The sequence below is a fragment of the Bos mutus genome, chromosome 14 (genome assembly GCF_027580195.1).
Source record: "Bos mutus isolate GX-2022 chromosome 14, NWIPB_WYAK_1.1, whole genome shotgun sequence".
NCBI lineage: Eukaryota > Metazoa > Chordata > Mammalia > Artiodactyla > Bovidae > Bos > Bos mutus.
In genome coordinates, this window is record NC_091630.1 from 80,655,757 (window position 1) to 80,680,601 (window position 24,845).

The 24,845-nt window shown below is 48.2% G+C and overlaps 1 protein-coding gene across 1 annotated transcript; it reads right to left on the reverse strand.

The window, feature by feature from the left end:
- Positions 1 to 17,338: 17,338 nt before the first annotated feature.
- Positions 17,339 to 22,701, reverse strand: MYC (MYC proto-oncogene, bHLH transcription factor). The gene is given in 4 exon segments (XM_070382787.1): positions 17,339 to 18,371; positions 19,598 to 19,723; positions 19,726 to 20,363; positions 22,099 to 22,701. Coding segments are annotated over 3 exon segments (1,317 nt in total). The 5' UTR covers positions 20,354 to 20,363; positions 22,099 to 22,701; the 3' UTR covers positions 17,339 to 17,808.
- Positions 22,702 to 24,845: the final 2,144 nt, after the last annotated feature.

The following is a 24,845-nucleotide window of genomic DNA, read 5'->3' on the forward strand; positions in this document are numbered from 1 at the left end:
TAAGCCAGTTCTGCCACTTACTCCTCGGGTAAACTCAGACCAGTTTCTCAATCTTTTCATGCCTCAATTTCCACCAATATTCTTGCCTGGGAAATCTCATGGACAGAGGACAGGCGGGCTACAGTCTATAGGGTCATAAAAAGTAGGACACGACTGAGCACACACACATCATCATTCCTCATTTGAAAAATAGGGCTAATGGGTGTGTTCCTCACTGGTTTATTCTGGCTTTTGTGAGAATGGATCGTATGAAATGCACACAGTCCCTGGAACACAGAGAGCCCAGTGTGAGTGTCTATTAATTTCTTTTTTTAAGTAAGGACAAAAATTTTGAACGACCACGGGAAGCTGGAGGTTCAGCCTAGGACATCTTCCCAAGAGCCTGGAGAACTAGTTAAGATACACGCTTTCCAGACTTTATCTTAGAGTCTGAAATCCCCTCCCGGCTACTACCCTGAGACCGACCTACCCGGGGGCTGCGTTGGGGTTCAGATGAGAATTCCTTAAGGTGCACTGTGTGTGTGCCAGACTCATGCTCATCCGTGTCTGACTTTTTGCGACCTCCTGGACTATAACCCACCAGGCTCCTCTGTCCATGGGGTTTTCCAGGCAAGGATACTGGAGTGTTGCCATTTCCTATTCCAGGGTTAAGTTGCAGTATGGTGGGGAAATGCTTTCCTTGGTGCTCTGGTGCCTTGAAGGGCAAACTCCCCAGCAGGTTGTATTCAGTGGGAGGCGTTCAGCAGAGGGACCAACAGGTACGAACAAACAGGAGTAAACTGATTTGTTTGTGAAACTGCAAGAAATTTGCCAGGGTTGAGGTGTTGGGTATGTGAGGCTGAGTGACTCTGATTTGAGGAGACACTGGCTGGTTGTCCCCAGCATGCAGAACATGCTGAATCAAGTTCAGTGGAAACCTGCCAACAAGCTTTTTGAAAGTGTGAGAAGTTTGCATTTTAGGGCTTAAGTTATTGCAGCCAGAAGCCCAAAGTAGCTGCTCTGAGAAAAATGGATTCTAAGAGAACCTTTGATAAAGATCTGCAGGCTGTCACTTTGTCTGCAGGGTTCCCTTTTAATAGCATTTTATAGCAACTCCACCCCACAATGATTACAGAGGAGATGGCAAATGGAAAGAGTCTGTCCAACCCTTTAAAGAAAGCAACAGATCACACTCAACCGTCTCATATGTTTTCCAGAAGCTTTACTGGCAAGCAATGTGAAGGAAGACAATTTCCAAGAATTCCTTTCATAACCCCAGGGTGGGGAAGAGAAAGTGCTGGGGAATCTGATGGATGTAGGTTCAAATTCTGACTCTACCTTGAGCTCACTGCCTGACCCGGGGGGAACTACACAATTGCTTAGACCTCATCTCATCTGTCTGATGGCAATCATGTCAAGAATAAACAATGCTTGGGATGGGAGAAGAAGAGGTACGTGCTCTTATGTATAAAATCAGCTACAAAGACTTACTGTATGACCTGAGAAATACAACAAATATTTTACAATGACTATGAATGAAGCATAACCTTTAAAAATTGTGAATCACTATTTTGTTCACCTGAAACTTATATAATGTAACATTAAACATTAACTATACTTCAATAAAATAAATAAGCTTCAAGGATATATTGCACAATACAGAGAATATAGCCAATATTTTATAAAAACTACAAGTGGACTATCACCTTTAAAAATTGTGACTCACTATGCTGTATTATACATCTGAAACATATAATATTGTATCAATATATCAGGGAATTCTCTGGTGGTCCAGTGATCAGGACTCTTCACTTTCATTGCTAAGGTCCAAGGTTCAACCTCTGATTGGGGAACTAAGATCCCGCAAACCACAAGGTGTGGACAAAAAAATAAAAAGCAATTGTACATCAACTTTATCTCTATAAAAAATAATAAAGAAAAAAATCAACATAGGAAAACAAAACAACAGAGTGCGTGACCTAACGAGTGTGATATGTGTGGCACAGATTGGCACAGGCTAAAAGTTCATTGAGTGACAACATGTTATTCATTTTTTTTGTTATGTTATTCATTTTTAATCAGAAAAAGTGACCTGGTGTCCAGAAACCAAAGAAAGAGGAAGACACAGGCAGCACTCCCCATGAGGGAACTTTTCATTTGGGGCTTTTAGAGAAAAAAAATTTCAGAAGGGTATGTGGCTGAGAGAGGCCATCTGACTAAGGGCTGAGAATTCAGCTGGAGTTTCTGCAGGGGCAGGAATGGCCTTGTCCCCTCAGAGCGCAGAGCAAAGAAATGCTTGGATTGGTGAGGGAACTCCAATTGCCGAGGACAGAGGCACCAAACAGAGGGAGTTCTCCTCTCGCCAGCACACACACACACACAGGCACACACAGGCACACACACATACATCCCCCTGTGGGTTCAGCCACTCGTGGGGAGCCACGAGGAGGAAGGAGGCAAGGCAGGGTAGGAGGCAGAAAGAGAAAGCCACATCGAAAAAGGAAGGAAAGGGACGTGGGAGCGGTTTGCTGTGCAGAGCGTTGGTGTGGAGAGAAAGCTGGCCTCCAGTGAACTGAGCTCCTGGCTGCCCTCCCTAAGTTCTGCCCTCATCAATGGGCCCCACCAGGCTCCTGAAGGGCCTGTGACGTGCTCCCCACTTTGGGCACTGAGACTGGAGTTCATCGATGCCACAAATCCAGCCCTGGAGGGCTGACCCACCTGCACTGGGCTAAACTGTGTCTGTCCTCTCCCCCCGCCCCAGAGTTCATGTCTACCAGGAATCTCAGAATGTTTGGAAAATAGCATCTCTGCATATGTAATTAGTTAAGATGAGCTCATACTGGGCTAGAGTGGGCCCCCATCTAATGACTGGTGTCCTTATAATAAGGCGAGGGGAGATGGAGAGATAAGCACAGGTACAGGGGAGAGGCCGTGTGACAACAGAGGCAGAGACTAGAGTGATGCCGCTGAGAGCCAAGGCATGGCAAGGATTGCTGGAATCCACCAGAAGCTAGGAAGAGGTCGGAAAACGTTCTCCCCTGGAGCCTTCAGAGACCTCCCTGGTGCTCAGCAGTAAAGAAGCCGCCTGTAATGCAGAAGACTTAGGTTCCATCCCTGGGTTGGGAAGAGCCCCCCGGAGGAGGAAATGGTGACCCACTCCAACATTCTGGCCTGGAGAATCCCATGGACAGAGGAGCCTGGCGGGCTACAGTCCATGGGGTCGCAAAGAGTCGGACACAACTGCGCAACTAAACAAAGAGAGCACGGCCTCGCTGACACCTGTGAGAGTACATTTCTGTTCTGTGAGCCATCCATTTTGGGGTGATTTGCTACGGCAGCCCCAAAATCTGATATACTGCTGTAAGAGAAAAACAGAACGCTGACACCCCTCACTTTGCAAGGTACTGTATTAACCGAAACACGAGCAAATCAGAACTGCGACGGCACCTTGCGGGCCCTGCGGTAACTGAGCCCCAGTCTCAGTTACAGTGGAACCGTACCAAGCGCGCCTGGACACACCCCCTCCCGGCATCCCCGGGGAAAGCACAGACAGCTCATAATCAAGAGAGAATTAATGAAAAGCAGGACAAGGTAAGTTATTAAAAAAAATCAACTATGTTGAATCAGGAAGGGCTTTCTGCTATAGTGAAAGTGTGTGTGTGAAAGTTGCTCAGCCGTGTCCGCCTCTTTGTGACCCCATAGACTACACAGTCCATGGAATTCTCCAGGACAGAATACTGGGGTGGGTAGCCATTCCCTTCTCCGGGGGATCTTCCTGACCCGGGAATCAAACTGGGGTCTCCTGCATTGCAGACGGATTCTTTACCAACTGTGCTATCAGGGAAGCCCCTTTCCTCTATAAGCGAGTTTTAAAAGATTAGCAGAGGCTCTCAGAAAAGTCATCCAGGGGAATGTAGGGGGCCTCCTCTACTTCTTTCAGGGTTCAGCTCTGACCCAATCACTTCTTTGCTGTGAGATCCTTCTCTACCTGAGGCTGTTTCCTCACCTGTGAAATGGTGATCACAAATGGAGGTATTCCTGGGGGAACCCAGACCTGATTGTTCACAGCAGCCCCTTTCACTCTCAGTGGTGCCCTGGTTTATGTTAAAAATCAGTCAAGCCAGAAAAAAAGTGGGGAGGGGACTACTCTGGTGGCCCAGTGGTTGAAACTGTGCTCCCAATGCGAGGGGCCCAGGTTCGACCCCTCATGCGGCAACTGAGAGTTTGCATGACTCAACTGAAGTTCCTGCATGCTGCAACTGAGACCTGAAGCAGCCAAATAAACAAAACAAAATAAATAAATATCTAGGACTTCCTTGGCAGTCTAGTGGTTTAACATGCCACTGCATGGAACATGGGTTCAACCCCTGGTCTGGGAACTAAGATCCCATTTACCATGTGGATCAGCCAGATAAATAATTAAGTAAAATAAAAAAATAAGCAAAATTTTAGGATTGCTTTGATTTTCTACTTTTCAAATATGAAATTATAATATCATATGTTTTTCAAACAACAATTTCCCAGAAAGTTCTGGTATTCAGGTTTCCTACCTCAAAGGGGTTTCCTGACTGAGAACCACTTGAATGAACTGTCTCTGGTCAGTTTGCAGACAATTCAGTTTTCAGGCTTCAGAGCAAAGCCTCCAGAATTGGACTAAACTGAGTTAACATCTAAGGTCTACCACCTATTCACTTTGTGATCTTGGCAATTCATTTATTATCCCTATCCCCAATCTTGGAGTTTTTTTCTTTCATGCAATGGAGCTAATCACAGTACGTAATTCATAGAATTGTTGAGATGATTAAATGATATATGTAAAATCCTTAGTGCAATACCTGTCACAAAACAATTATTTCTTACATGGGACATGAGAAAAAGGATTGCATTTAAGCTGTGCAGGGTTCATTTGGGTTTGCATGAAGGAAGAACTCCTGGACAGTCGGAGTGGAGACACTACAGCATCCAGACGGCCTGCTGTCGTTGTATCTGTTGGCCTGGATGGCCGTGCAAACTATCCCTAATTGTAGATAAGCAGAGAACAAAATATGCAGCCAATGAGATGCGACTCAAAGGATATTAGGGCTCAGGATTTCATTGTACCTACACCTTGTTATGGCTTTCAGTCCTCTGTCACTCTTTGCCTTTTGTGTGTGTGTGTGTGTGAACATTATTGTTGTCTTGTCCCCAGAACAAGAGAAAGCAATGGCACCCACTCCAGTACTCTTGCCTGGAAAATCCCATGGACAGAGGAGCCTGGTGGGCTGCAGTCCATGGGGTTGCTAAGAGTTGGACATGACTGAGCGACTTCACTTTCACTTTTCACTTTCATGCATTGGAGAAGGAAATGGCAACCCGATCCAGTGTTCTTGCCTGGAGAATCCCAGGGACAGGGGAGCCTGGTAGGCTGCCGTCTGTGGGGTCGCACAGAGTCGGACACAACTGAAGCGACTTAGCAGCAGCAGCCCTCAGAACAAGGCAGTATCCTATTGTGGGGGCAAATTTGAAGCAAGCTTCACGTCATACTGGGCTTGTTAGCTATAAGAAATAGAAATTCCTACTGAGTCATTGAGTCCTAAATATAATTTTCTAGAAGGATGTTGGGGAGTTCCCAGAACTGATGGAGACCTGGGAAGCAATGCCAAGCACCTCCAGAGCCAGACAACTTGGTCTCCCTGGGGACAGTGAGTGACCAGAAAGAACACACTCAGACCTCTCTCTCCTGTTCTTGGTTCACTCCAGTCGAGACTCAAAGTACTGGGAGAAAAAAAAAAAATCTGCCTAGTCTCCCCTGGGCATCTACATGGCTGGAAGAGGCCAGGGCTCCCTTGAACCTGCCCAGACCACCTATACTGGGTAAAAGGACATTCCAAAAGGGGACAGGGGTACTTTATCAGAAGAGGACACAGGATGCCTGCAGCCCCAGCACCCCGAGGGCTCCTGAAAGTGGTCGTAGGAAACTCGAGAGTTACTCTCCCAGGGTGCCCCTGAAAGTCTGAATACTCTAGACACAGCCCTTCCCCTGCCTCACTGCAACTTTTTCATCTGCAAAAAATGGTCAGTTCACCAGATATTAGGGGCTTCCCATGCAGAATGTTTCTACACCCCCTGGCCGCTTCTACTGCTCTGATCTCCTGTTTCATTATGTTTAATCGGTCCACCCCCAGCTCACAGTACTGACTTCCTTTCTGATGAGCCCATTAACAGTGAGTGCCCTGCTGGCGAAATCCCCCAGGCCAGCCAGGGAGGCATTCCATGATAAGTTTCCAAATTTATTGTGGAAAAGGCAGCAGTCTCAGTGCCTGCGAGGGAGATTTGTGAGGTGAGGGAAACGACAGCTTAGTTTGATAAGAAGAGGAGAGGAGCATGCCAGCCTCCTGGAAATAACGGGCCCAGGATGCCTGTCTGGTCTGGATTCATCTGGTGGTGGTTGGGACTCCAGATTCTTCACACTGTGGGGTTGTCTGCCTTGGCTCCCAGGCCTCATGGAATGCTTCTGTAGTGTTCCATCTAGGATCTTCCAGCATCACACGGGGTACTTTGTCAAAACTTCAAAGAACCCGAAATGGCCTTAAACATGGTTGTGCACCTGTTCAGTCGCATCTGACTCTTTGTGACCCCACGGGCTGTAGCCCACCAGGCTCCTCTGTCCGTGGGATTCTCCAAGCAAGAATATTGGAGTGGGATGCCTACTCCAGGGGATCTTGCTGACCCAGGGATGGAGCCCACATCTCCTGCAGCTCCTGCACTGGCAGGCAGGTTCGTTACCACTGTGCCACCTGGGAAGCCCTTGTGGTTAGACTGGCACAAATCATCTTGGTGCTTGAGGCTGCAAGTCTTTCTAAAGGATGACAACTGTATGATGTGGCTGGTAAGAAAGTCAGACAGGGAAATGGAGCAGGCCTGGGCCCGAATCCTCTCTCTTCTATTTCGTTAAAGGACTTTGTGCCATTCTCTCAAGTTTTCTTTGCATCTTTCTTCTCATCTGTAAAATGGACATAATCACAGTCCTTTATTTGTGTGCTTATTGTGAAGATTCATGGAGAAAATGCATGTGACGTGCTTTGCACAGTACTAGCCCCTTAGAAAACACTTGATTTATGTTAATGTTGCTATTATTATTAGGATTTTTATTGCTATGTCCCAGTTGGAAAGAATATCATACTTATGATTACCTGGTCCGGGCTTACTGATCCTCATTACAGACAAAGGTACAGAATACAACTTGTTTGCACAACAGCCGTTTGGAAAATCTCATGTCCCAGTACTCAGCACCATGACTTTCAACTTGACCATAACCCAAGGCCCCAGGGATGGTGCCAGCATGACCAAAGGATTCAGAGAAATGTAGTGGGAATGATGTGACCTTCCCCACTGCAGAGTCTGTCCTTAGACAAAGTCCAAACCCCTTCACGTGGCCCCTGGATGATCCGGCTTGGAGCCCACACCTTAAGCCCAACCCAGGGATGTTTTTTTTCTTGTGTTGTCCGTTCCTTCCAATTTTGTGGTTCCTCTAGGTTCTTCCTCTCTTCCATAGCAGAGTCTTGGAAATATTTGACTTGACAACCCATACCCATCTTCCATGTTTTAGCTGAATACCTTCCCTGGACCTCTAGGCTGTCAGGCACCCCCATAACACTCTGTTCTTCCTCACCTTACTACACTGGGTTCTTGAATTTATTTAATTACTTGTGTAAATATTTATTTAATATCCTGTGTCTTCACTAGATTGTTTAAGCTATTTCTTCCACACTGGTACCTACTTTGTATGTAGTGGTAATACAATAAATATTTGTTGATGGGGGCGGTTTGGGGGTGGGGATCAGACCTGGCATGGCCTTGGCACTGAGCCAGTTTGGAAGATCCATCCCAGTGGTAAGATGTCCCTGCTGCTAAGTTGCAGCAGTCATGTCCAACTCTGTGTGACCCCATAGACGGCAGCCCACCAGGCTCCCCCGTCCCTGGGATTCTCCAGGCAAGAACACTGGAGTGGGTTGCCATTTCCTTCTCCAATGCATGAAAGTGAAAAGTGAAAGTGAAGTTGCTCAGTCGTGTCCAACTCTTAGCAACCCCATGGACTGCAGCCTACCAGGCTTCCCCGTCCATGAGATTTTCCAGGCAAGAGTACTGGAGTGAGGTGCCCTTGCCTTCTCCAGATGTCCTTAGTTTAGAAGATTATCCTGGATTCATATAAGGCAAGGAAACAAAGCCTTTATTTTGAAAGACTTGAACCAAATCAGCCAAAAATGAGTAGAAGGCTCTGGGAAGATTATGTCTTCTCTGGTGGGTTCTTCTAGAAAGCCAAGGCTAAGATTACATTACCTCCAGCTCTATGTCATGTGTCCCTCAAGGAGCACGGCAAGAACAAATTCCTTTAAGCATCAACCTATTGCCTTTTTCTGGCCATGAAGCTCATCGGTTGCATTTGTTTTGCAACATTAACTGAGTACCTTCTATGTGCCCAGTCAGTGCCTAGCACTGGAGATATCAAGGCACATCAGCAAGCAGCTCCAACTCCATTGAGGAGGCCAGAGGAGCACCTGGGCGATTTGAGGGGGGTCTCTTAGATAGGAAACAGCAGGAAGTAGGGAAGCCTAGTGATGCGGGATCAGGGGACCTAGGCTGAACCGCTCCTTTGACACTGCCTAGCTCTACGACCCTGAGAAAGCCACCCAATGACTCGAAACTCAGGACCCTGAAGTGTGTGATGAGGAAGTAAGTGTTTTCATCTCATGAGGATGTTGAGCCATAAGACAGGCAAACGACCTGCGGAATGAGAAGGGTGTCATGGTGCTTAGCTCTTATTAGTTGCAAAGGTGTAGAAAAGAGAACTGAGGAAGCAGCAATCTGAGGGGTTCCCTGAAGAGGTGACATTCAAAATGAGACACGGAAGTGTGTGAGGAGCACCAGGCAGGTCGAGGAACTGAGATCCAGAGGAGGGAATGTGCCTGGCAGTTCAGAAAAAGAAAAATGTAAATTGCCTCAATAAAGTTGTAAGGGGTGATACGGCAGCAGGCTGGACAGGTAAGCTGGGGCAGGTTAGGAAGAGGTACAAAGATATTTATACTTTTATAGCCAGAGTAAGGAGGACTCCTGAATTCTCATCTGTCAGGGAGGGATCTGGTCAGTCGTCTTCTTTAAATTAATAATTTCGCTGTGTTGGGTCTTTGTTTCGGGATCTTTCCTTATGGCACATGGGCTCTCTAGTTGTGACGCTCTAGCTCAGCAGCTGAGGCACATTGGCTGGGTTGCTCTGCGGCAAGTGAAATCTTAGCTCCCTGACCAGGGAGGGAACCCACTTCCCTTGCGTTACAAGACGAATTCTTTAACCCCAATGACCAGGGAAGTCCCAGATCGGTCACCTTTTGAAGAAGACCACTCCTGTTGCTTTGAGGAGACCATGTTAGAGTCAGGGAGCCGCTACTGTGGAGACAGGCACAAGGTGGTGGGCAGAAAGATGGGGTGGCTGTCATCAGTGAAACGTGGGATCAGAGCCGAGCGGAGGTAAGGAGGGAGCATCTGAAGGACTTGCTGATGTGTTAGAAATGGAGGGGGAGAGGGGGCAAAGTGGGAGAGGGAACACTCCTTTACTGAGCCCTGCTGGGCTGTTTCCCATATACAATCCCATTTAATTCTCTTGACCGTCCTGGCAGAGAGGTATGGTTCCCACATACCCCCAGCCTCCCCTTTACTTTCTTCTCCCTTCAAATTGGGAAAGGCAGACTCAGAGTAGTGATGTCCTCTGCCCTGGATCACACGGCCAGCTGGTGATACAACCGGACTGAAACTGAAGTCTGTGGGACTCCTGCCGCCAGATGCCTTTGTTCATGATGCTGTTAGTTCTCAAACTCGTTTCTTCATCCCCATCACTTGTGGAACTTTAAAAAAAAGAAAAAATGGGGTTCCTGTCTCCACCCTCTGGACAAGGTTTAGTAGCTCTGAGGCGGACCTTTTATAAAAAGATCCTCAGATGATTTTGAGATTGAGTCAGGCTTTTAAAACATCTGGCCTCTTCCAAGCAATTCTGAGGGGCTTAGCATCACTGTTACCCAGTGAGTCAATCTTGGGAATGGCTCTTCTTTGTGTGTGTCCATCTTTGTGCTTCAGGAATTAATTGTATTTCCCTTGCTGGACGGGAGGCTGTTAGTCACACTCAGGGCCCCAACTGTACCCAAGGAGGAGGGTTGGGAGCCAAACCTCAAGGTGGGCAAGTGACCCCAGAAGAACAATCAGGGAAAGAGGGACATGCTTTCTTTGATGAGCCTATGTTAGCTTATAGTTGCTGGCACCCATTTGCCCCAGGAGGGCAGATCCTGACTGAAATGGAAGTATGGAAAGAATCCTGAGGCCACTGTCTGTTTGAGCCCCTAGATTCAGTCAGCCTTGGCCTTTTTCAGTTATAAAAACTAATTATATACATTCCCCACTGTCCATGTCTACAAGCTAAAGTTGAGTTTCTGTTGCTTGCAACCTAGATTCTGACTGAGACTCAGAGAAGCTGTTGCTGAAGCTTCTGCTCTTTGGAATGAATTAGGTAGACATTATAGCAGGGAATAGGTTTGGCAGGAACTGAGCACAGAGCATTGGATTGAATGGGGTAAAAAAGATGGGCAACTCCAGGGTTTAGAAACTGAAAGTATATGCAAATAGGTTCATTCATTCATTCATTTGTCGACACACTCATTCATTCCATCAGCACAATCTTATATGCTAGATACTATGTCTGCCCTATGGGATACAGTGATGGAAAAAATCATAGTATGTGTCCACAAGGAGTTTAGAGTCTAGCAAGGGACAAAGAGAATTAAACAGGTTATTTCTATATGGATGAACATGTCCTGTGAGCCTAGAAGAAGAGACTTGGCCTGGTCTTTGACGTCATGACTGGGAAGAGTCACACTGAAGGGGTGTGACTTGTGGGTGTTGTTCAAGAAGGCATGCCCCTCTCACCTAGTCCACCTAATCCTTATCTTCCCCTTTAGGGTTCCAGGCAACATGCTTGGCACCAGGCAGACAAAGATGGAAGCTGCCCTCAAGATGCTTACATTTAGATACATTACCCCTTTTCTCCTGTATCTTCACTTCTCCCCTTCATCCCATCAGCCTACAAACTAATAATCTCTTTATCTTTAATAAGGAAGTTTGGTGGCTCAGATGGTAAAGCATCTGCCTACAATGCAGGAGACCCAGGTTCGATCCCTAGGTTGGAAAGATCCCCTGGAGAAGGAAATGCACCCCACTCCAGTACTCTTGCCTGGAAAACCCCATGGATGGAGAAGCCTGGTAGGCTACAGTCCATGGGGTCACAAAGAGTCAGACATGACTGAGCGACTTCACTTATCTTTAATAAGATAAAATTGAGATCCAATCAAGCAAATCAATTCAATTCAGTCACTCAGTCGTGTCCGACTCTTTGTGACCCCATGAACCGCAGCACTCCAGGCCTCCCTTTCCGTCACTAACTCCTGGAGTCCACCCAAATCCGTGTCCATTGAGTCGGTGATACCATCCAACCATCTCATCCTCTGTCACCCCCTTCTCATCCTGCCCTCAATCTTTCCCAGCATCAGGGTCTTTTCAAATGAGTCAGCTCTTCGCATCAGGTGGCCAAAGTATTGGAGTTTCAGCTTCAACATCAGTCCTTCCAATGAACACCCAGGACAGATCTCCTTTAGGATGGAAAATCAACCAAATGCAAATTCATCTCTTCCCTTATCTTCAGAGCTAGCTTCTTGAAAAAGTTGTGGTATTTTGTACTCTGTACTTTGCTTTCTACTCACTGTCAAAGCCCACACCACCAGGAAAATGGCACCGCATTCAGCCATTCACCGAGGAATTGTTGAGTCATTGTTCAGTGTCAGGCATTTATGTTGTCACTGATGAAAATTCACTGCTGAACAGGACTGATGTGATTCCATTCCTCAAGGCAAGACAAGAGATTTTATGAAGAGTGGAGAGTGTTTGGGCAGACAATCCTGGTCTCCTAGGGAACCTTGTCTCATGGCCTTAGAGCATTAGGAGGTAAGCCATGAAAGATGAATAAGAGCGTGCCGGGCTTGTGGGTGTTGTGTTGATGGACAGATAGAATGTGGGTCAAAAGTTTTTAAGCAGAGGGGACAAAATATCTGAAAAAGCTCATAGGATATTGGAAAACCAGAGTGATGAGATCTTTGAGTCAGTGGAAGCCAGCATGTGGAGGACCTTGGACTTCATATGTGGAAGGCAAGGGAAGGGCATAATTACATTTGTGATTTAGACAGATCCTGGGAGTGGCAGTGATGGAGAAAACAGTGAGTGGTTCTCAACTTTTTCAAGCCCTGCAGCAGCTTATTAAAACCCAAGCTTGGGAGCCATTTCCTGAAATTCCAATTCAGGGGACAATGTGTTCGAATTTGTCACAAATTCACAGGCTGTTAGTATTGATGGTCCAGGAATCAAACTTGGAGAATTCTTGGAGAAGGTATTATGGGAAGCCAGGATGCTGGAAAGATTGGAAGGCAGGAGGAGAAGGGGACAACAGAGGATAAGATGGTTGGATGGCATCACCGACTTGATGGACATGAGTTTGAGCAAGCTCTGGGAGTTGGTGATGGACACGGAAGCCTGGCATGCTGCAGTCCATGGGGTCACAAAGAGTCGGACTCAACTGAGTGAACTGAACTGAACTGAGGATGCTGGAAGAATGATTAGGCTGCTGTTTTAAGTGAAGGATTGAATGAAAGGAATGAAGAAGAGGACGGATCTTGGGTGGATGAGGTGTGGTCAAGAAGATGCCTCCATGTTGCTAAATTCCATGGAACCATTCTCTGTACATCCTGCTTCCCCTCTTGCTGTCTCTGATACTTCTGATAGAAGGCCCTCCACCTAGAGCCTTCTCCCTCCTAAGTAATAAGTGTTTTCTCCTTTGTTTCCCTTACAGCATTTCCTGGGTTCTTTCCCAGATTCCATTTACCCTGGGGGCCTGGGATGGTCTTCAGCAGCTCCCAGAGCTTGAACCCCTTCCTGCCACATAGCACACTTTGAAAGTGTGAAATAACTTAGAGTCAAATTGTCTTCGGTTCCTTCGTTCTCCACTAGTCCATAGGTGACTCAGGGCTAGGACCTAATCTGTCTCATTTATCTCAGCATCTCTTCACACCCCCAGCACACTGTGGGCCCCTAGTAGGTGCTCAGTAAATATTTATGGACAAACAACAATTCATCTTGCTCTCACCATTTTGCCAGCTCTGTGAATGCAGGCAAATTACTTAATCTCTAGAAGTTTTCAATCTCTTTATATGTAAATTAGGGGTTAGCAATTTAATTTATCTTCTACGCATTGCTTGGGGGGTGGTGAACTAAGAAAACTGTATATAAAATTCACAGTAGACTGACTACTGTTGTGGTTGTTTTCTTTTTATTGTTGGCTGCTTATGTGACTTTGGGAGAACTTGTCTAAACTGCAGTGTCATCGCATTAAAAAATTACTCTCTAGGTGGGCTGCTGGGAGGGGCCGAGAGATAGAAGTAGATAGGAGGTGTGTAAAGAAGGTTAATCCTCTCTCCCTGAGTTCTCCCATTCCCTAGTCCGGAGACACCCCTGACTGCACTGGCCTGTTTTATCCCTGGATGGGCTGATGGGCTGACAAAGGAAGAAAGTGTTGGGGATTGCTGTTGAGCTGCTCCCAGGCATTGTGTAAAAACAAAGCACATTCCTTTAGCCTCAGAAGGTCTACACACCATTAACATCCCCTCCACTGTGTCTTCCTAAAGAATTTAGTGTAGACTAATATTGAAAGAAACAAGATTTAAAACAAAATGAGAAATCAACTCAGAGTCATTTTGAGTCACTTCAAACCAGTTTGGCAAAATGAGCATTCTTAGGTATTTCTTTTACATTTGGAATTAATCTCTAGAGTGATGAAAATAAAAATAAATAAATAGAATTAGTCTAGTTTCACCCTGGAAGGATCTAGACTAGAGAAACATTATTGCTACAGCTTTTGTGGTGGGTGGTAGAGTCTTTGTAGTTTTTCTTTTTTTCCAAACAGGTACCTGTTCTCATTCTGTTAGCTGTGTCTACCTCCTTCTTCGAAACTGGCATGTAATATATATTCACTGGAAGGACTGATGCTGAATCTGAATCTCCAATACTTTGGCCACCTGATTCGAAGAGATGATTCATTGAAAAAGACCCTGATGCTGGAAAAGATTGAAGGCAGAAGAAGGAGAAGGAGAAGGGGGCAACAGAGAATAAGACGGTGGGATAGCATCACCGACTCAATGGACATAAGTTGGAGCAAGCTCTGGGAGATAGTAAAGGACAGGGGAGCCTGGTGTGCTGCAGTCCGTGGGGTCACAAAGAGTTGGACATGACTGAGCAACTAAAGGACAACAACAAAAGGTTTATATCTTAAAAGAGGATCCTTTTGTAAAGCTACAAATGCATTTATAGTCTCAGGGGACACCTTTCAGCCTCTTCTAACGTAAAGTTTATGCATTGTTGGGAAGAAATGTTTCAGAGGCCCTCAGCGTGTACACTAACAAATTCTCATGGGCTATTGCAACCAAGCCACACCAAACACAAAAAACAAAACAAAACCCTAACATGATTATTTTGTTCTCTTTCCCAAACTTTGTCTTAAAGACCAGCAGAGAACTCTACTTACACATCCTAGCTGTAAGTACCCAGTTCTGAGGCTGAGATTGTGAAAACTGTGCATTTAAAAGCTTGATTGATTGTTTTTATAATGTGGATCTCTATCCAAATGGCAGCATAAAATAACACTTTGTTCCTCTTTATACATTCCATCCCTAAGCAAAACCACTCCAGGAATCCCCTGGGGAAGGCATTAATTCCTGGACAGCATCCTGGGTTAAAGGTATAGTTAATATTAACTTATTCCTTCTTGTATATTCCTGACCGAATCATAAGCTCCATCCCTCCTTCTCCAGTTCTTGATCATTGTTACCTACAAAATAAGATTACACAACAGCATAAACCCTGGGGATGCTCTGGATTGGCTAGGAGGACCAATTTATTGAGGGTCAGGGTCAGCCTGATTTTCTGGAAAGAAGTTGGCATCTAGTCTGTTTTCAGAATGTTCCCTGGCTTCACAAGCCTAAGGAGGTGGGGGAGCCTGATATGTATTTGGAATGGTTCCCTTTCTTCTCCACAGCCAAGGTCTGCATCCCGAAAGTTGTTTCCTGATCATTTGGAACGGGGAGTTGTTTTTCTAGTGAGAAACACTCTCTCCTATTCCACAGGCTTGTCCAGACTCAGTGATTTAAACTAACACCTTCCGTGTTCCCCAGTGACTCACTCCAGGGCTGTACTCCAGCCACAAAGGGGCAGAGAGTGAATGCTGTAAGTTTGCCTCTGCTTCTCTAACACTTTGAACTACTCCACCTCTGTGGATAGTATCTTCCTTTGAATTTAGGATGTAGGCTGTGACAGCTTGAAGCTATTAGGGTAGGACTTAAGATCCAGAATAAAGCCTCAAGGAAAAAGACATTAAGGACTTGAACAAATTATTTTAGAGGTCAAAGCCAAAGACAGTAATTATTTGTCGATTTATGGGTCATGGTAGATTTAAATTCCCAAGTAAGTACAGGGATCTGAAGATCTACTCTGATGCTGAGACAATGATATAATTATAACAGTGATAGTAACTTCCATTCACCTATGTCGTCAATGTTCTAGTTTCTGGTTTGGACTGTGGGGTTTTCAAAGGTTCATAATTAATAACGTGTGTATATATATGTTAGTCAGTAATTGGGGCTTGCCAGGCTCCTCTGTCCGTGGAATTCTCCAGGCAAGAATATTGGAGTGGGTTGCCATTCCCTCCTCCAGGGGATCTTCCCAACTCAGGGATCGAACTCAGGTCTCTTTCATCACAGATTCTTTACCCCTACCGTTCTGAGCCACTAGGGAAGCCTAAAATCTACATTCAAAAATGCCTTTCACGTTCTAGTGATGAGCATGTATCATGCGTGTCCCTGTGTGAAAGGGGTTGAAAGGAAGGGGAGTTTGTCATTTCCAAAATAATAATGACTCACATGATGAAGACCAAGTATGTTTTATGATCTGGACAGTAGCATTTCCATACTGGCTGCTTTCCAGGAGCAACTGGTGAGACTCATTTAACAAATGACTAAGGTAGGAGTGAATGGATGGCATCACTGGCTCAATGAACATGACTTTGAGCAAACTCCAGGAGATGGAGAAGGACAGGGAAGCCTGGCCTGCTGCAGTTTATAGAGTCACAAAGAGTCAGACAGGACTTAGTGACTGAACAACAACAGGCGTGAATGAGCTGTGAGTTTCTTTTTGTGAAAGGAAAAACTAAGCAAGGAACAACAAAATACAAACAAATACAAAATAAAAGGAGAAAAGAAGAACTGAGGTTCCATCAGGTCTAAGTGCTGAAACCTCAGGTCCTTGAGACTGGCCAGTTTAATGCTATTGGCTTGAGAGGTGGATTAGCACAGGTTAAGCCTGCCTTGGAATCCTGCTTCTGTTCTTCATTTATCAGTGCACCTTAGGCACATGGATGAGTTTCCTTATCATGGAGAAATCAACAGTACCTTCTTCATACAGCTGCTGGGGGTAGTTACGAGAAGGAGAATGCTTAGAAAAATGCCTGAAACCTAAATATGGTTATTTCTTGTGTCAGCCCATCAGACCCCAACCCCAAAGCATCCTTGATCTCAGTACTGCCAACACAGGAAGAACTCAAGCATGATAGCCAAGTGTGGAGTGCTTTTCAATAAATACGGGACTTGGACTCAGCCTTTTACTGTGTAGCTGTGGAGAAGTTCTATAACCACTCTGAGCTTCTATATTCCCCTTTTTGTAAAATAGGGTTAATAACTTGTCTCCCAGAGTGCCTGCTACTGCAGGTTAGCAGCAAAAGTCAGTTCCTACTCTTTTGCCATTGACTGTTTCAATGGGCAGAACCCCAGGTTCCAATGGAGCTGGGGGATGGCATGGAACCTCCAAACTGAGTTTTTCCTTCATCTTCTTCCAAATCCCCAGTCCTCACCTTCCTTTGTATTCATAACTGTTATCTTTAACTTCTAGCATCCCTTTTACCTACCTCTAACCTTCTCACTAGCCTATTGCCCTTTCATTCTTTGAAGTATCAACTCTGGCCCTTATCACAGATCTCCAGGAAGCATCTTATAACCCTGAGAACTTAAAGACCTTAAGTCCCCAGACCCATCAGAACAAAGAAAAGTCCTCACCCTTTCTTAAATGACTTCTTTTCCTATCCTTGTAAGCTCATTTCCCTTAAGGGCCAAATACTGTTAATTTGCAATTGATGAAAAGGGAATGAGGGGGGAAAAAAGAGAAAGAAACAAAACACAACTTAAGATTTGGCTCAATTATATATTTGAAGATATTTTATTTTTTCTAAAAACAATAGAAAAAAATCAACTTTAAAAAGGAAAATGTACTTAAATAAAAAATTATACCTATATTATAGTAGGAATACCTACTATAAATTTTATTAAAGTTATTTACATTTAATGGCTATATTTACAAAGGAAAATTGGGTGAAATTCAGGAGTTTTTAAAAACAATTCTTAAATACAAATCTGTTAAAGGAAAAAAAAAATGGTAAGCATAAAAAAAAAAAGTTCTTTTATGCCCAAAGTTCCATTTGAGGCAGTTTATAGTATGGCTAAATCTTTCAGTCTTAAAGATCCAGCCAAGGTTGTGAGGTTGTTCATGCATATGAAAGACGTTCCTATGTAAGGAGTTGACAGAGGGAACCTTTTTCCTCACTTTCCCTTAGTAACAAATGAGAATTTCCTGAGGGAGTCCAGTTCCTCCCTCCAATAGGTCAATTTAGGCGCAAGAGTTCCGTATCTGTTCAAGTTTGAGTTTCAACTGTTCTCGCCTCTTCTGCAACACGTCTATTTCTGACTTGAGCTTTTGCTGCTCTGCTTGGACCGACAGGATGTACGCTGTGGCTTTTTTAAGGATAACTACCTTGGGGGCTTTTTCATTGTTCTCCAACTCTGGGATCTGGTCACGAAGAGCAAAAAAGCTGCGTTTCAGCTCGTTTCTCCTCTGGCGCTCCAAAACGTTGTGTGTCCGCCTCTTGTCATTCTCCTCCGTGTCCGAAGACCTCGGGCTGGCACATTTGCGGTTGTTGCTGATCTGTTTCAGGACCCTGCCATTGTCCAACTTAGCCCTCTTGGCGGCGGGATAGTCCTTCCTAGTGGAGGGGGGCGCTGCGTAATTGTGCTGATGGGTAGACACGTGGCATCTCTTTAGGACTAACGGGCTGTGAGGAGGTTTGCTGTGGCTGCCGGCAGAGGGTGACCCCGATTCTGACCTTTTGGCAGGGGGCTGCCTCTTTTCCACAGAAACAACATCAATTTCTTCCTCATCCTCTTGTTCTTCCTCTTTAAGAAAGAAAGAAAAAAATCACCCAGTTAACAACGGTTTCCTTAAAGCAATCAGTGACCAGATGAAATTAATGCTATGCCAATACAAAGGATTATTAGGTAAGAGAGGACCCGGAGGACGTCCCTGCCACAGGGGGCAAGTTTTGATCCCTGGTTGGGGAACTAAGCATCCCACATGCCATTGGGTGTGGCTAAAAAAATAAAAAGGACCCTGGCACAAAGTTATTCCCAGACAGGTAGCCAATCATCTCTGCTTTTCTTCTCAAGAAGACAGAGTCTCAGGGAGGAAAATGACAGCTGGGTTTATGGCACAGACAAGAAAATTACAATTTACCAGGATACAGCATTGATGCCAATTCTTACCTAAGACTTAATGAGGCCCTGGACACACCCAGACAAAGCACATTCCCAAGCACCTCCTATTTGCAAGGGACTTTATCTTTACCAAGAACCCTTCAGGTGTTGCAAATGATAGCTGCGAATCTTTGGTATAACTTTAGCAACCCCCTATCTTACTGGAAGTGCAAAAAGAAAAAAAAAAAGTCTTGCAGCTTTGCCAAAAGTCCTAGAAGGTGGGGGAAGGAAAAAACGAAGTCCAATTTTGGAAAGGTCTGGCTTTTAAGTGTTCAAAAGAGGTGCAAAGATCCCAACTCAGTCCATACACTTTTAAGGCACTTTTCACTAGCTCCCGGCGCTCAGGAGGGAGGCTGCCCGGTCTCTGTACACTGACCCTCTTCATTTTTGTTGATCTGTAGTCCATTAAATCCCAACAACTCTGAAGGGAGGAGGGAGGTAATTCATTCACTCTCGGAGAGATCAATCCTCTCTTAACTCCACAACGACGACTCGCCCCGCCCCCTTCCAGGGCAATTAAAATGCTTAAGAGGGGTAAGAGGGAGCGGATTGAGTTGCTAGATAAGCTAGAAGATTTAAAAACCCAAAAGAAATTCCTAAGGGGAGGGAAGGGAAAGGAGAGGACTGGCCACTAGGGCTATCTTAGGGGAAGGAGTGGGAAGAACACTAAGGCTCAGTGTTTCAGGGATGGTGAGCTCCCAGATCCTTCCAGACTTTCCATTTCTTTTCCAAATATAAGGGGGAAAAGGCTGGGGGCGGGGGGCGGGGAGTGGGGGCAACTGAAGTGTGGCCCCTTGAGTTGGCAGCCAATGAGAATAGGAAAGACAGCCAGCCGACCCCTCTGACGCGCCTGGAGGGTCCCAGCTTACCAGAGTCGCTACTGGTCGTGGGTGGGGTCTCCTCATGGAGCGCCAGGGGCTCGGGACTGGCCCGCGGGGAGGACTCAGCAGAGGAGAGCAGAGAGTCAGAGGACGGAGAAAAGGCGGTGGAGTCCGGGAGGCGCAGGGCTTGGGCGAGCTGCTGTCGTTGAGCGGGTAGGGGAAGACCACCGAGGGGTCGATGCATTCGGAGGCGGCGGCGCTCAGGTCCTGCAGGTACAAGCTGGAGGTGGAGCAGCCGCCGTGCCCGCGGGCGGGGCTCGGGCTGCCGCCGTCTTTGCGCGCAGCCTGGTAAGAGGCCAGCTTCTCCGAGACGAGCTTGGCGGCGGCCGAGAAGCCGCTCCACATACAGTCCTGGATGATGATGTTTTTGATGAGGGTCTCATCGTCGGGGTCGCAGATGAAGCTCTGGTTCACCATGTCGCCTCCTAGCAGCTCGGTCACCATCTCCAACTGGTCCGCTGAGGAGAAGCTGCCGCCGCCGCCGTCGTCGTCTCCCCTGGGCGAGAAGGAGGCGACCGCGACGTACGACGGCGAGCAGAGCCCGGAGCGGCGGCTAGGGGACAGGGGCGGGGTGGGCAGCAGCTCGAATTTCTTCCAGATATCCTCGCTGGGCGCCGGCGGCTGCAGTTCGCTCTGCTGCTGCTGGTGGTAGAAGTTCTCCTCCTCGTCGCAGTAGAAATAAGGCTGCACCGAATCGTAGTCGAGGTCATAGTTCTTGTTGGCGAAGCTGACGTTGAGGGGCATCGCTGCAAGCCTGCCAGAGGGGGCACACAAAGACGGGGCAAGTCTTGAGTTAAAGGGGTCTTGGATGGTGCTGAAACCCCACGCAGCGCGCACCGCGCGCCACAATCCAGAACCACTCCCCTTCCAGCGCTATCCCCAAATGGGGCTGATGGGAGGTGGGGAACGGACAAAAAAGGCACCCTTTAGCCCGCTCTTAGTGACCCTCTACTATCTCAGACACACACTTGGCGAACCAGCTCCTCAGCGCCGCGGGGCTTTTCTGCTCCCCGGCGGGGAGCCTGGAGCGCGAAGCCCGGGAGTCTGCCCCGCCACCGCCGAGCAATCGAAATCAGCTTTGGCCTCCGTCACAGGCCGGGGGAGGCGGCGGCGGCGGCGGCAGCGGCGGCGGTGGAGAATAGGATCTGCCAAACGCCGAGGCGCAAAGTTTTGCGCCACCTGAAGGAGGCGGCGAGAGGCGCCATGGCTGGAGCTGTTGCGCTCAGCCCCCTCCCGCTCCCGGGTCCCTAGCGCCGCGCCCGTTCCCACTCGCGCGCCCTCGTCTCGCTGCTTCCCCTGCCGGCGCCGCCGCCCCTCCCAGCCTCCCTTCTCCGCCTCCCGCATCCCTACCCCCAGCGCGCTCCCCTTCCTTCCTTTGCGGGCTTTCCTTCTCTCTCCGGCTGGGGTGGCTAGCTCAGCTTTGAGCCTTAGCCCTTCTCCAACCAGCCCCCCCCACCCTCATAAATAAAAGGAGAGTGTTAAATAATAACAGAGACGTCTCCCTTCAACACTCAATACGGCGACCCAACTGCGCCAGAAACCCTGCTACGATTCTGCGCCCGGAGCCTGGCGTCTTCCCCCTCACCCGCCGAGGGTAGCAGCTGTTCTCGAAAAGCCCGGAGCCCCGCTCCTGGCCGTCCTCCGCATCTCAGGGGGCGCAGGGACACCCGCGCGGGGACCCTGGAGGCGGCCGGGGAGCCAAGGCTGGGTGCAGAGATTTTGCCCTCATTCCCTCCGACCCCGAGTCAATAATTCCAGGAGACTCGGACACATCTTTGCCCCAGCTTCCTTTTCCCCGTCCCCGCGCCTTCCCAACACCGAATCCTAACCTCTCTGTAGACCAAAATCTTTAATTTTATTATCCTTAAAAAAAAAAAAAAAAAAAAAAAAAAAGCCAAAGGCCAACTTCTAAAAGGAGCCGGGAGCGTTGAAGACGCCGAGGGGATCGGCGGTGGGACGCGCCGCAGTGTCTGTCTCCGGCTGTCAGAAATGCAGTAAGCCGAAATTTAAATGCCCTTTTCCAGACAGGGAAAAGTCAGCGGCTGCGGAGCTTTCTTCGCTCACATATGCAATGTGTAATTCTTACTCCAAGGAGTTCAGGATGTAAAGGGTTTTCTGCCAACCGCGAAGCATACCCTTCTTCTTCCCGACAAAAGGCAAAAAAGCAATTAATGCAATAAAGCATGAATGTCCACCCGGCCGGGGTCAGCGTCCATCTAAGGCGAGGAAAAACCTCTAAAGGCTACTTTCAGAAAACGCACCCCCGGTTTCCCTCTGCCTTCCTCTCTCTTCCCATCTTGACAAGTCACTGTACCCCGACCCAGTTCTGGTTCCTCTCCACTCCACCCCGACCAGCCACAACTACTCTGAGAAAAGTGTCAATAGCGCAGGAATGGGAGAAAAGACACTCGATTCGGGCTTTCTGCTCATCGCGGCGTTAAGGAGGTAGCAAAAATAAATGAAAAAGGCCAATAGGTCCGGGTGCTCACCCGTATTTCCACTATCCGAAGGAAATCTAGCGTCCAAAAAACGGCGAGGAGCGCCTTTCAGAGGCGCGGGTCGTGGGCAGCGGCGGGGGAAAGTGTCTCCCCAAAAAGGCAGAAGAGCTTCTCTGCGTCCGGGGAGTCTTGGTGTCGCTCGGATGTTGTAAGTTCCAGTGGGCAAAGTTTCGCGAATGCGGCGCGGGTGGCGGACCGCTAGCAGGGGTCCGCGGGGTGGGTGGGGTGGGGGCCGGCCGGGCTGAAGGCGCAGAAGCCCCCCTTTGACTCCGGATCTCCCTTCCCCGGGCGCCCGGAGCGCGACTCCGCTCGCTAGGCTAGCTCGGCTCTTCCACCCTGGAGGGCCCGCCCGCACGCTCCCTCTGCCTCTCGCTGGAATTACTACAGCGAGTCAGATAAAGCCCAGAAAACTGGCTTTTATACCGAGAAGGTACGGCCCCTCCCCTCTGTTCTTTTTCCCGCCAAGCCTCAGAGTAGCCCTGCCCTTCCAGGCAGTGGTGGAGCCAGGCGGCGGCCGCGGCGAGCCAGCCGCAGCGGTAGCCGCGAGATGCGCAGCCGGGGGGTCCTCGGCAGCGGAGACCCTCGCCTATAAAGGGCTGGTGGGCGGGGACTCACCAGAGAGGATCTTTTTTCTGTCTCCCCCGCTCTCTGCTTTAGGAACCCGGGAGGGGCGCTGGTGAGGAGGGGAGGAGATTCAGCTCTTTGAGCCTGGCACTCCATTGCGTCGAGCTCTCGGGTGTAAACACGGTCAGAGCGCCGCATGAATTAACTGCGCTCGCCTACCATTTTCTTTTGCTCCCGCTCAAACCGTTTCTCTGCGCTGCTTGGTTCCTCTGGAGCAGCGCTGTGTTGGACAAACCGCATACTTGTCCTGTGTTCTTAAATCATCTGGGGCAGAACCGCTGATCCCTCGACGCTGAGAATACACCGTGTACCCACGGCTGCGCCATGCACGTCCCGGTGGAAGGGCGCCTCCCTAAGGCCGGGGAAGGGGCAGCCTTTGGAAAATAACTCCTGCGAAGAGAGGAGGAAAGAAGGGGTATTGATGGGCGCGCGCTCTGAGTGTGTGTTTGCCGGGGAGTTTTTTAAGTGTCGATGGGATACCTGATCAGAGGTATACGGAAGAAAAATGGTGCCTGGAATTACTAAAATAATTCAGCGACGCGCTGCCACGTATACTTGGAGAGCGCGTTGTGAATAAACACCCATTGCATTTGTTGGGGGTGTTATGCATTCTGGGTGTGCGCAGCTTTCTCGACTGGGCACCTTCCACCCACAATGAATCCCCCGATTGCTGCCAAAGTCTCAGAGGGCCCCCACTCCTGGCCCTGCCCGCGCAGACCTACACGTATCTCCGCGGGGGCCAGCGTTCCTCTCCCCCAGCCTCCCCGCGGTACGCGCTAATCCCTGAGATCTTTCTGCGGGTTCCGGAGCTGGAGTAAGGGAGGAGCGCGCCTGCGGGTGCGCGCCGCGGGGGACCACCCCCGTCCGTCTACACCCCCATCCCACCCCCGCGCCTCTCTCTTGGAGTTCCCAATTCCGCAGCCAGGTTTCAGAAAAGAGACGAATCCTCTTTGCGCCCCGTGGCGCCGGTTTGCACCACTCTTGGGCTCCCAGGTTTGGGGAAAAATGAAAGGCGCTAGACGGGAGGATACAGCCCGGGGGAGGGGGGCGCGAGCCGCGGGACCAGACTCCCCAGAAGAGGGAAGGGGGCGAGCCGGCGGATCCTGCCTGGGGAGTCCGCAGAGTCCCCGGTAAGGAAAACCGTTAACTCTTTCCTGCTTGGACAAACCGGACGTTGACTTCCTTTCTGGGTCTGCTTTTCTCTTTATCATTGGACTCGAAATCACACACACACACACACACACACACACACACACAATGCATCGATTCTCATCTAAGGAGAGGAGCCAAGTATTACTTCCGTTTCTTGGGGTGGAGGGGGACTGGCAGTGTCTTGAGCCAATTAAAAATTGGCCGAATTTCAGGCATTGATTTCCTAGCTCACTGACTCCTAAATTTTTTTCTGAATACCATAGTAAGTGTGTATGTATAATAGAATCCACGTACATCTGTATACCTTTCATGTTCACGTCGACCTAGAATTTTGCCCAACACGACACATGATTTGTTCACTCCCTCAATGAATCTATATTTAACATATAATGCATATCCCCTAGGGATTTACTATTCTGCATTATACAGAGGCTCTATCCCAGCCCCGGTCCCTCATCCAAGGGCGTTATAAGTAAACTTTTCCACGCCTCTTCCCCCTCCTTCCAAAAGTGAAAAAAAAATTCGGGACAGGGAGGGCTCGCCTATGTCATGCTTGTGTTTGAGATAAATTATTACCCGTTGAGTTTGCTGCTCGGCGTTCGATTGTTAAAAGAGTAGTAACTTCCTCCAAATCAGGCACAAGGCACAAGTCGGTTTTAAGGACTGCAAATTCCTCCAGCCTCCAGGTCTTTGCCGAAAACGCGAGTGACCAATCCCTAGCCAGGGTTTTGCTGCAAAGCGTCTTTCCCTGCCCCCTCCCAGAGCTGCACCCGCGCCCCAGGTTTGCGAAAGTTAAAGTAAGTGTGCCCTCTACTGGCAGCCTAGGTCGCTGCGTCCGGATGCCAGCTGAGGGCTGGCGGGTCGGGTGGGGGCAGGGGCGTCCGGGAGCACCGGGCTGAGGAAGGGGCGGTTCCTTAAATTGAGTTTCCAGCCGCCGTTTTATGATTCCTTCAGGCCAACTG